Source organism: Ursus maritimus, unplaced genomic scaffold, assembly GCF_017311325.1.
Source record: "Ursus maritimus isolate PB19 unplaced genomic scaffold, ASM1731132v1 scaffold_9, whole genome shotgun sequence".
Taxonomy (NCBI): domain Eukaryota; kingdom Metazoa; phylum Chordata; class Mammalia; order Carnivora; family Ursidae; genus Ursus; species Ursus maritimus.
Genome location: NW_024427107.1, coordinates 5,119,731 through 5,132,797, shown reverse-complemented (window position 1 = coordinate 5,132,797; position 13,067 = coordinate 5,119,731). Strand labels below are relative to the sequence as shown.

The window sequence follows — 13,067 nt, the reverse complement described above, 5'->3', positions numbered from 1 at the left end:
ATGCGGAGCAAAGGACAAGAATCAAAGTAATATCTCTTAGAAAATAAAGAAGACTATATTCAGAAGCTCACACCATGGGGAAAAGATAAAAGGAACTACTTGACAAATAATGTTCTCCATCCACTCTTCCAAGGAAAAGCACATAAATGTAAAAGGAAGGTTATGAGCCTCTCCGTTTAAGTTAAATAGAAATGGAATAGTCTTATTTAAGTCTAGTGTTAATCAAGGCATGAAGTTTAGAGAAACTAAAACTTGAACAAGCTTGCTGAATTAAATTTTTGAAGTTCTTAAGTACTCATTAATTTCAACCCGAACATCTATGGGAGGAAGAATCACAGATTACATAACCAAATTCATTTGAATGCAAAGTTGAGAAGTCAGTTTGTTAGTGTGCTGTGTATTCACGGTATACTACTTTTTCTTTTTGTGATATTTTGTTCTTAGTTCTTGCCATGCACGAAAACGTGCTCAAGTGTCCCACCCCAGGATGCACGGGAAGAGGGCACGTGAACAGCAACCGCAACACCCACAGGAGGTAATTGTGATGGGATGCTACTCTTTTACTGTACAAAGAGATGGGAGAGAAATTTTCCAGCGAAAAATAAGGAACTAACGATGTGTCATCAAAATCTCTGGATCACTATCAAATACGTTCCCACTTAAAGTAGATAAGAAATATTCTCAATGTGTGCAGAGTAAAAAGCAAAAAACCACAATTTAATTTCTTAGAAATTTTCATTTAGCAGCCAGTTACGCAAACAAAGAATGTTATATTTGAAGACTAGAGTTATACATTTACACAGTCGAACAAATAGGACATGTTCTTTTTCTGCTCTGGAACCTCAACATAGCCATTTTGACACGAAAAGAGTTGCATAGGGTTTATCCTGGATCGCATCCAATAAGCATTAACAAGGACCAAAAGGGCTTTGATCTACTGTGGTTCTGACTGAAAGCCAGGAGGAAGGTAAACATCATTTCATCTCATTGAGATTCATTACATTGAGATTGCAACTCACTTAAAACACATATGTGCATTTACATACAAATGTACTGTGTGTATGCAAATGTTTTTGGTGGAAATGCCTCTTGTTTTATGCGTACTTTATACTGTGTATCTATTATGTGCTCATGAGATACTATGTGACTCATAAGCATATTGCCAGAAAACTTCATGTTCTACACTTTAAATTTAAACTGATTTAAAATTAAGTCCCTAACATTTTTCTAAAGATCTTAAAATAAATCATGGAATTATCATGCTAACATCTACAGCTAGGCCCATTGCAATTGGAGTGAGTGCATTCTACTTAAAATGTTATGGAGTTTCAGAATAATTCCCTTACATAATTTTCCGATTTTAAAAATGAGTTTGTTACTCATCACTTCTGAGATGGGATTATGGGGGGGGGCAAATGTTAACAAGGTAGTTTGCAAAACCCTTTGGGATCTATTAGCATGAGAAGGGTGCTAAGTGAACTATTAATATGACTTAACATTTAATGTGTGCCAAGTATGCTGTGAGATACATGCCAAAGCGAATTACTTTATCTTTTTAACTCAAATTCTCCCTTTTTATTATTTTTTTAACAGTCTTTCTGGTTGTCCGATTGCTGCAGCTGAAAAATTGGCAATGTCCCAGGACAAAAATCAGCTTGATTCTCCCAAAACCGGGCAGTGTCCTGACCAGGTTCACAGGTATGACCCTCCCATGGCATTCCTAGTAGTCTGTACATGCCGTGCTCCTACGCAAAGGGTCCGTCTCCCCACTCGTGCCAGTTCACGATGGCCCAAACTTCGTTCTCACCTACTGATATCTATTTGAGAGCTGGTCTAGTTAATCATACTCTCACTTAAATGAACTGCTAGACCCTCCAGAAGTTGAGCATGAAATTAATCTGTATGTAAATGTAACATAATGTGGATGAATCTAAAAGAAATAAAGTATATAACATACATTAATCAAAATTCTGTGTCACTAAATGCAACCTATCCCACTAGTCAGGTATGCTCTCCTAATGATTGATTGACCTTTCTGCCTGCAGATAATGCCTTCATAAATCACTCACACCCACCCAAAATATGTGATGTTATATATTGTTCCTCTGTTCCAGCTATACATATAACTTCTTTAAGACAAAATTCATTCCATGAATTGATAAAGTATTAATGAAATATCTCCTGTTTGCCCCAGGTACTTCCCAATCTCCAGCAGTTTGGAAGACCTTACTTACACTTAAATAATAAACCACATGTGATGACACAATGTGAAGTTACTCATTTATTAATAATAAATCATATATGTAGGAAAAGTGATTTCAGGTTTAAAACAGATGACCAGATCTTCACTGTTACTGGGACACTGAAATGCAACATAGTTACGAGGAGTGTTTTCAAGATATGGCTTCCCTTAATATTTGCTCTTATAGATTTAATTAAAAGAGTCAAAATCAGATGAGTGAAGAACATATGTCAAGCAAAGATCATGAATTACTGAATAACTAGCAATTAAAAATCTTAACAACAAGGTTCTTGGTTAATATGGCCCTATCCTCTAGTTTCTCCCTAAATAGGTTATTTATCGAATATAGAAATAGCATTTAGTTTTATTTTGCTAATTTCTTAAAAAATAAATATGTTTTAGACTGGAATGCTGATATATTAGGGGTATAAGCCAAGTTACATATCTAATAATAAAATCAACTAATTATTCAAATATTTTTTTTTAAGATTTTATTTATTTATTCGACAGAGATAGAGACAGCCAGCGAGAGAGGGAACACAAGCAGGGGGAATGGGAGGGGAAGAAGCAGGCTCCTAGTGGAAGAGCCTGATGTGGGGCTCGATCCCATAACACCGGGATCACGCCCTGAGCCGAAGGCAGAAGCGCAACCACTGTGCCACCCAGGCACCCCTAATTATTCAAATATTTTAATGTAGCAGTTAAAATGTGTTTTACATAATCCAAAAATATCATTGAAATTTTCACATTCTGATGAGTCAGGTGTTTTGGTGGAAAACAAAAGAAAAACATATATTTATTTTTGATATTGCTAAATTCTGAAAGGTGTATTTGTTTATGTTCACTTACCATTAGACTATGTTTGTGTTTTTCTTGTCTGGAATTGTTGCTACACAAATACGATACCCTTGTTTAACCCAAATACAGTAGTTGTAAGGGAATAGTTAACTCACAGTTAGCTTGGGTTAAGGTAATTCTATTGAAAAATGTGATAGGGTTTATAATACAGAATTTTGATTCATATTGAAATGATAGCAGTTTGGCAGATAAAATATTGAAGTATTATTTACATCAACAAAAACACTCAGACAAAAGGGAAAAAAGGTGAAAAGCCTAAGAAATTCATAATTCAGAAGTCAAGTTTCTGGTGCCTACACTGCCCCCGTCAGCTCTGTCAGCTCTGTCAGCTCTGCTGAAAGAGAGTGGGGCTCAGTATTGCTTCTTCTGAACTGACTACAGTGCCATTTCCCCCCAGGTACAAACGTGACTTTTCATCACCCGTCTGATTAACAGTCTTAATAAGCAGAATGTGCACACCTTGTCAGTGCCCTAATGATAGTTACATGGCACTTTTCTCTGTGGGAGCTGAAAATGCTAACAGACATTAAATACTTGCTGCTCATTGCATCTGCATAAGACAAATGCAAAATTGCACATTCCTCTTTTACCCATGGGAGACTTGGACCCACGACATGCAGCCTCGCCATAGCCATCCGGAGCCCTTGGTGCCTCCCATCGTTCACTCCCAGCACAGAGCACTCTGTTTTATCTCACTGTGACCATAGCTCTTTTCTGTAGTACACTGTCTCTGTGGGTACCAACAGGCATGACACATCTGATCGGCTTTAAATTCTGATGCTAATATACTCACCAAGAGTTTTCATCATAGTTATTTTGAACTCTCCCCTCTTTCTTCAGGACTAGCTTGGTGAAACAAATTGAATTCAATTTTCGATCACAAGCCATCACCTCTCCCAGGGCCACGGTGTCAAAAGAACAAGAGAAGTTTGGAAAAGTACCATTTGATTATGCCAGTTTTGATGCCCAGGTTTTTGGTAAACGCCCCCTTGTTCAAACAGGTCAAGGACGAAAAACACCACCATTTCCTGAATGTAAGCCTCAAATTCTAATCCTTATTCCCAAAAATGCATCTTGTCTATGTGTGTTGGGGGTGGGGGTGTGCTCAAATACAGAATATGTTGTTTACTGCAGGTAGGAGAGAAAATATATTGCACAGTGAAATAAAATAAGGAAAACAATGATAAATTGATCAGTATTACTGATTTTACATGAAGTTACACTGAATATGGTGAATAGTTAATGGGTCAATTATTCTCCAAATATCATGCCATTTTTTTGAATCGAAATACAGTAATTTTAAAGAAAATTTTAATTCACATTTAGCTGGGATTGAGATTAATGAAAACTGTAATAGTCATCACAATACAGTAATTTTGTTTCATGTTGAAATTATGGAAATTTAACAGGTAAAACATTGAAATACTACTTAAAGTAGTACTTAAATCAGCGAAAGCATTTAGACTGAAAGAGAGAGAAAAAGTAAAAAGTCTCGGAAGAAACTCACAGTTTAGTAATCAAGATTTTACAATAGGTGCAATACGTGTGACTATGGAGATGTTTATCCATATTTTGAAGAATTAATATAGAAGTAATGAAAATGTGTTAATACTCTAATGGTAACACATCCATATAGGAGGTCATAACTCAAAGATGCTATAATAGATACAACTTGGTGTTTTTACTAACACATTTCTTGAAGTGTTTTACAGTCCTTGAATAGTCTAATGAAAAGGTAAGAAAGTGAACATTGGGATAAACCTAGGCATGAATCCTGCGTTATGGTATCATAAGGAAAGTAGTAAAATAATTCCCGCATTTGAGTCCTCCGTAGACCATGGATTCTTCACAACATGCAAATCCATGGAATCCCTTTGATCTCATACCTCCAGACCTAGACCGAGTGCTCTTAGGAACACATAATATGGACTTACTCTGTGATGTTGGTCACGTCTTTCAAAGAACTAGAATGTTATATAAAACCTAGCAGTGATAAACATACTTGAAAAGAGTTGGCCCATTAACAACATGTACATTGTATTCCAAAAGATATTATATCTGTTCTTACCAAAAATAGGGTTCGGCCAACATAACACTGACAACCTGTTAGATTCGGAAAAAAATTATACATGCACACGTGCAAAATGTTTTCTATTATATATACGTAAAATATACACGTGTGCACACATATATACATATATATTTAATTCAAGTAAAGCTAGTTAAGAGCATTCTATATACTCATATACAGAAAATGCAAACTTTCAGTCACATTTTTATATTTTCATAATTGTAGGAATAACATTTGGTAATGTTTTAAATTGCTTCATGAAAAATAATGATCAAAGTTTAGAATAAACAATATTTGCAGCAAAATAAGTTTCTAAATGCTTTTATATTATCCCACTTAAATCTTGGGTATTTCTCCCATAACCTTGAGTGATGTTTACAAACACCCAGTGTGAAGAGAAATATGGATAATTCTCTCTCTCTCAGTAATGCCTTGGTGCCACAACAGGAACATAAAGCAGAAACTCAGCCTTGATAACTAAATTGCCTTTCTGCTCACCCTGAGAACATTTTCTCTGTCCTTTACTCATCATGCTCTACCTAACTATGCAAAATGCTAGCTCATTAAAGACTCTGCCATTTGTTTAGTTCCATCTAGTGGGACATTAAGAACAACTTCTACTGGTTTAAGCACAAAACAAACCTGCATTTCAAGGAATAAAAATGCAATTCTATGTCTAACTATAAATTGTTACTGTGAAAACAAACGTCAAAAGGGTGCATTTTTTTTTCTCTACTGGAATTACTGGTCTTCACACATACACAGCTCATAGATGTACAAGCCTTAAGCCTCTGTAGTCCCTGATGGGTTTTGCCAGTGTAGTTTCAATCTGTAATTTTTGCCACGAATGCTGCCAGTGCACCTGCCCGATAACATTAGTTATAGAGTTTTTACCGTAAGAAGTATAAATACAAATATATTAAGAGAATAGACATTCTTCCCCAGCCATCGCATCATTTGATCTCTGAACTTCTGTGAAAACCAATTGGAATAACCTTCATTGAGTGTACCAATAGATAATGGATCATGTTTTAATTTATTCTTAACATATTTTAATGTAAGAAGTTATATCTCAAAACAAATCTATTTAATGACTAAAACACGTACATGCAATTGCTAATCAAATCTCTCTTCAACAGCAAAGCATTTTTCAAATCCAGGGAAATTTCCTAATCGACTGCCTAGTGCAGGCGCCCACACACAGAGCCCTTGCCGTGCCAGCTCTTATAGCTACGGTCAATGTAGTGAAGACACCCACATAGCAGCAGCTGCTGCCATCCTGAACCTTTCCACCCGCTGCAGGGAAGCTGCAGACATCCTCTCCAACAAACCACAGAGTCTGCATGCCAAGGTAGGCCAGTCCAAGAGCCCGGAGGGTGGGCCAGTGACTGAACCGTGAGAATAAACTGCCTTTCATGTTCCTAACCACATTCACTACCATGCCGCTCCCCATCCCCAAAGCACATCCCTTCCTCATCTTAGGAAAGGACTCAGAGGAACATTGACAGGGATGAGTTTTGTGGCTTCAAGGAGGAGTGAAGGAGTGTTGTTCTTGAAGGCAGTATACCAAAGGCTGGGCAGAAACGAGTGATGGAGCCTGGTTGGGGAGATCTATAGACATCAAACCTACCTTTGTGTCAGGAACCTTGGCACACAAGAAAGAAGCTTGCCATTAAAATCAATCTGAACAATGGAAGCTTTTTGCTGTCTGCAAATCAAAGATGGTAGGAAATGTTTGACTACACAGTGACTTGTAAAACAATTGCAAAATTGACTCATGAGATTTTTATTATTGCACGCATTACTATTGTATAAAGCAAGATAGTCTCAGTTGCTGCAGTATTCTCAAAGGACACAGTAAAACCTGAATACAAGAGATGGTTCAGGGGGACTTTTGAGAACTCAGGGCATTCAATCCAAAATCAAATTCTGTGAAGTTTATGAAGATGCCACATTTCTAAGTCCCATGAAATTAATCACGTTTCTTTAATAAACCTCTCCTCCCTGACTAACAATGAGAGGAAGACATCCATGTTTATGATACCTTGATAACAACAAAAAGCAAAGATCTTCCATGTCTCCCCTTTTGAGGAGGAGGGGTTTATCAGGCTGCAGAGTAGCAGCAATCCTCAGATCCTCAGAGGGAGAGTAAAAGCTGCCCCTTCAGTCAGCAGGGGCCTGTAACTCCCATCTACACAAAGAGCTCAGTGAAAAGAAATTATTTTCTACCTAAATGGCTAAAGCCAGCTGAAATAAAGTGCCCAGGCTTATCTGGAGAAGAGATTTTTCCCCTTGCTTTAAGTGGGAGATCTCCTGGGTTAAACCCTAACCCTGAAACTCAGGTGATTAGAGTAGATAGCTCTCTTTTCCCTGCAAGCGCAGCCCCATCCCTGGTGTGGTCAGCTGCTCACCTGTGCTGTGCCAGGCCTTCAGGAGAGCAGGGAACGCGGTGCCATCGAGCATTTGACAGAAGAATCAGAATTAGCTTCTGGACAAATCTGAGCCAAGTAAACCCCAGGAAGAGTTGGTGGCCAAAAACCACTCAAAAACAATTTTTAAACAAATGAGGTTCTTAAACAAAGAAAAACGCATCCCCTGAAAATTATGAAGAAAATACTGAGTTCTCCAAATTCAAAGGAATTCAGGTCAGAAATTATTTACATCAACGAATGATTTAGGGTGCTTTACAATGCTACTTTCATTTATTTTTATTCCTTTTGTTAAAACCTGAATACATTTCTCCGTTTTAAAGGGACATTCTAATAGGCAGCTAGTTGGAGTAATACTAAAATATCTTCCTTCTTAAGCTTTATATTACTTGTTTGTTAAGGGTGTCCTTTGAGACTAAAAGGACTGCTATTATAATGCTTTTTGCTACTTTAATTATTTGATCAGATGATTGTGGAATAAGTGCTTTCCATCTGCATAGGTAGTTTTATTCTTTTTTTTTTTTTCCCCGGAATTCTGCCTTTAACCTTTATATTCTCCATGTTCTAATAGTTGCTGGAGCCAAACAATGAATCAAACAAAGATGACCAAAAATTGAGGGTGTTTTCCCTTATCAATGTATGTTTTGTTGTTTTCTTGAACACCTTCTGGTCAGAAACGTGACTGTTAAGTTGGCACATTCCAAAAATCCAAATAATTGACTTCTGCGTCTATTCTCACACTCCTATTGGGAGCACGCTGTGTGCCAGAGTTGCTCTATGGAGCGGATACTCCCGCCCAGGGTGACAGGAACTGCCCTGTGTGTCTCAGCGTCCGTACAGCCAACCAAGTCTTAACTGCAGAAACCAAACCGTGGATGTGATGAGGAGGGTGGAAGAGACAGAGACTGTACCCATCGACTTTTAGAAGGAGTTTGTTACATTAGCAGTTTAAAAAGCCATTTTCCCACCAAAATGATCTCATGTGATATAGCGGTGGTTAAAATAGGATAAATATGGCACCCTGCAGTGTCGCTTTGGGCAGAACCCTTCTTCCAGGCACGCATTCTCACACAATGGTAACAATTTGCAGAATTCTGTTCTAGTTGGATCCTATGTTCTAAATATAAAAGAAAACTTCATAAATTCCTAAAACCTCAAAAGGTTTTTTTTTAACAATAATTATTGTAGCAAAAAATGAGAAAAAGACAAAGTAAGTAACCCTGAAAAATGGCCTCTGATCAAACAGTGCCCTATGCAGGCCCTTTTTTTTTTTTAATTTTATTTATTTATTTGACAGAGATAGAGACAGCCAGCGAGAGAGGGAACACAAGCAGGGCGAGTGGGAGAGGAAGAAGCAGGCTCACAGCAGAGGAGCCTGATGTGGGGCTCGATCCCATAACGCCGGGATCACGCCCTGAGCCGAAGGCAGACGCTCAACCGCTGTGCCAGCCAGGCGCCCAGCACTACCATTCTTTTTCCAAAGAATGGACATAGAGCTATTCAGGCCATTTCTATTCAGTGTTGCACTTTGCTTTGTGCCCTTCACTTCATATAGGATTAACTATATATAAACGATCTTCCCCCGTTGAATACTAGCCTGATTCTCTAGCCAAATGGTCTGTGAGATTTGGACTGCCCAAGGCACGTTAGATCCTGTCACAGACCCTGCCTTCAAGGAGCTTATGGGTGAAGCAGAAAAAAAGAAATGGTTGTTCCAGGTAGAGAACTATGTTTTCAGAGGTGACGTTTCTAATGTCCAGGGGAGACATGGGTGGCTTTGATTAGAACTTGAGTGAGGGCAGATTTCTCATTTTCCTTCTGCCTCCATGCAATCCTTTCTTTGATGGAATGAGCTTCTCTGTCATTGCTTAAAGAGCCCAAAAGGAGAACAAATTACAGATCAGGCTGTCACATGTGGGCGTGACCCTTTTGAAATCAAGCCAAAGGACACTAACCTTGAAATTGCCTCCATACCCCCTTCTTGGGGCTAACACAGATCTTTTTTGTGCTACATGCTACAACTGACTCTGAGTTTAATGGGAGATCTAAATTCGTGATTTGCAAAATCCCTATTATGGAAAATAATGGGAACAGAGGCTGTCTTCAGAGAGGCAAGAGAACTTTGAGTTACTACACAGTCTAAAAACAATGTAGGACAATATGGATATTACAGTGTTCCCCTTCCAAAGTTTCCCAGCCCTGTGTGGCTCTCTACCCAACACTGAAACACTTCCTTCATGGACCCTTTCCCAACACCATTTTGAGAAAATCAGTGCTAACATGGCCTACCACTGCCCAAACGTGTCCATTATATCCTGAAAGTAGATCCTAAAAGGAATTATTAGTTTGTCAAAATACAATCCAGCATGTACACAACACATCTACACCACCAAAATCACCTGTATGTTGCTTTAAGGATCTCTTTAAGGAACCAAGTCAGAAGAAAAAATTAGTAATATCAATATTAGTGTATGTCATAATGGTTATGGTTAATTTTGCCTGAAGTATGAGCCCTCTCCTGAAACTAGTACGTTCATTGGTTCTAAGATTGGTATAATGTCCTTCATTTTAATCTGGTATTAATATGAGCTTGTAAAACGTTCATGGGCCACAACTTCAAACACTCACCGCTTTCATCTGGCCACCGTTGCTGCCGTTATGAGCACAGCATTCAGTAGAAACAGGTGGCAGGCATAGAATGAGCATTCTGGGTTTGACGAGTTTACTGAACACTGTCCTCTGGCCCCTGAAAACACGTGCCAGCACGTGTTGGAGACACTCCCCGTTTCTTTCCTTCCTCCTACCCTCCACAACAGAGGTAGGAACACGCACACGGTCTATCTTTATCCTGATCACTTCTGCTTGCCAAGCATTCTGTTGTTTGTTTTGGTGTTTTCCCCACCTGTTTAGACAAAGTGGCATATGCACAGTGTGCCTTAAAAGAAAACAAAAAACTGACACTTGCTTGAAATGTTTAAAGTTCAAAGTCTGTTTTGTGCTTGAATAAGGCCTAGAAACAACATGATAACACTTCACCATCCTTGTTGCCATATATCAGAAATAGCCTGATGGCTCTTAGGATGGTTAAAATCAAAAAGCAGCCTTTTTCAGTAACTTTAATATCATGTCAGATTATACCATATATTTTGAGTGAAATGTTACGAGAGACTTGGGTCAGAGAGATAAGGAACCAACTGATATATGTGTATATATTTAATAGTTCTCTCTTTACCTCTGCATACAGTAGCATAGGGATGTCTCTTTTGGCATTTGAAAACCCAATCAAATACTATTATATTATTATTGTTATTGTTATTATTATTATAAGTTGTCATTTATTGAACACCTACTATGTGCCAGGCACTGTAAATAAGCACTTGCTTATATTAATTTTTTAATCCTTCCAGAAACTTTGTAAAGCAGGTATCATCCCATTTAGCAGAGGAAGAAATAGTAGTATGGAGACATTAAATAATTTTCTCCAACTGGCACAGCTATAACTCTTGGAACTGAAATTTTGATTCATACCTGTCCAACTTCTTATGTTCTTAAGGATCTTATTAACATCATGTATAATATAGACTGCTGGCCAACTTAAGAATTTTCACTGACTTTGGTTCCAAATCTCAGACAAAGATTTTTGGAAAATGGTTATAAATTTAATTTTAATTTCAAACCTTGTATCAGACCTGATTTCTCCCCTGAATTCCATCATTCTATTTATATTGAGTAAATTTCACAAGTTTATACTCTGAACTTAACTGTTTTAATACTCAATTCCTATCTGGTAGGAATAAGATACTTTAATTTCATTTTTTATTGTTGATACTCTGCCTACTTGGAAAACATATTCAGATAGCTTTCAATATAGAAAAGATACTCCCCAAACAAATCACCCTGAAGCAAAAGTGAAAGAACGTGAGTCGGAAGATGAAAACCAGAAGCTAATTACAGCAGAAACGTAAGCTGAGGGACACTTAATTTTTGCACTTCCTGTTACCCAAGTCAACAAAGAAGAGATGGAGGGCGAACCCTCTTGTGTTAGTAGAAAACTTGACAAATACAGAGAACAGTGGTATCTTGTTATATCTATGTTTTGAAAGTTAGCAATTTTCACAGTAGAACTTTAAGGCAAAGTTATCTTTAATTCATTACCATCTTTGAATGTATAATGTTTAATTGTTAAAACAGTATCACGCTGTCATTTGCCTGGAAAATATTGGAGACTGGCCTTAAGACTATGTTCTAAATACAAGTACAGCAATTTCTGTGTTTTCCTTTTGTTCTTCAGGAAACAAATTTCTACCCTTTTCCCTGGTTGTAGGCGTAATAGGAATGCCAGGTTGTTTCCTGCTTTCCGTAATAGATGTCTTTTCCTTGTTGTAACATAATCCTCATAATTATTGTTTTACTGGTCGCATAATGTGCCATTAAATAGATGTAGCATAATATCATTAATCATTTCTCTGTTGGCAGACATCTGAATCACTTCTCATTTTATGGTACACATAAGGATTATATAACAAATAATTATTTCAACTTTCAGTTGAATGATAATTTATATTTATTAAATTACCTTTCACTAACAATCTCCTTTATGTATAGCATAAGCTTCTTGAAGGCAGGAACAGTATATTTTTCAATTTTCTTTTCCCCAAAATATGTAAGCTTGAAAACGTTAAGTGCTTTCTCAATAATTTAATTAATATATACTTCATACATGGCATCGGTACCTCAAAAGTGGCTGAAAGTGATGGTCCTTGATGTTGGCCCTAATTTGGAAAGTACGTGAATAGTATTAGACCTACGTCTACCCTCAAAAAAAACCCTTTAAATTTAAATTTAAATGATTAAAATGAGGATCCAGAATGCCAAATGGCACTTTTAGAAATCAGAATGCTGGAAGTCAGCGGTGGGGGTCCATGTCAGCTGAATGTTATGCCCTCCTGCTCCTGTGGCCTCTCCCATCACCCCCTCCTTTGTGTGCTGCCATTTGGAGTTTCAAGCACAGAGAGAAGTGATGTCTATTGATACAGCTCTGAATAAAAAATCCATGCAGTAAACGTGTGATCCACCCATCTATGGGCAGAAAGGGACCCTTCTCTGATACTGTGTGTAATTGTTGAATGCATCTGTGCGCTCACTTAAAGCCCATCTGTACCCTGCTGCCCAAACGTGCTTTCTCCCTGTCAAGTCAGGTGCTCAGAGCAGCCGGCTGGGGCGCGGGATATACAAGAGCTCCTCTTTTAAACATTAGGAGTGATTTTTTCCCCCCAATCAGCTCACGATTACTCAAGATGTACAATCATAACAACTCTGAGAATCTCTAATTTTTTTGTTTATTATTTGGAATTTTTTTCTGCAAAAACTAAAATATATATTAGTGTTGTCTTGGAATAGTTGATATTTTTTCAGGGAGATCGAATCTGCACTATTTATGGGTTTTGCACTATAAAACTCTGCAGCC

The 13,067-nt window shown here is 37.7% G+C and overlaps 1 protein-coding gene across 1 annotated transcript in view; it reads left to right on the top strand.

The window, feature by feature from the left end:
- The window catches only part of ST18 (ST18 C2H2C-type zinc finger transcription factor), a 105,945-nt gene that overhangs the window by 56,021 nt on the left and 36,857 nt on the right, over positions 1–13,067 (top strand). The window contains exons 8-11 of the mRNA XM_040626145.1: positions 445–535; positions 1,594–1,698; positions 3,941–4,134; positions 6,311–6,522. Of these exons, the coding sequence (XP_040482079.1) occupies positions 445–535; positions 1,594–1,698; positions 3,941–4,134; positions 6,311–6,522 (602 nt within the window). The remainder of the gene's footprint in view (positions 1–444; positions 536–1,593; positions 1,699–3,940; positions 4,135–6,310; positions 6,523–13,067) is intronic.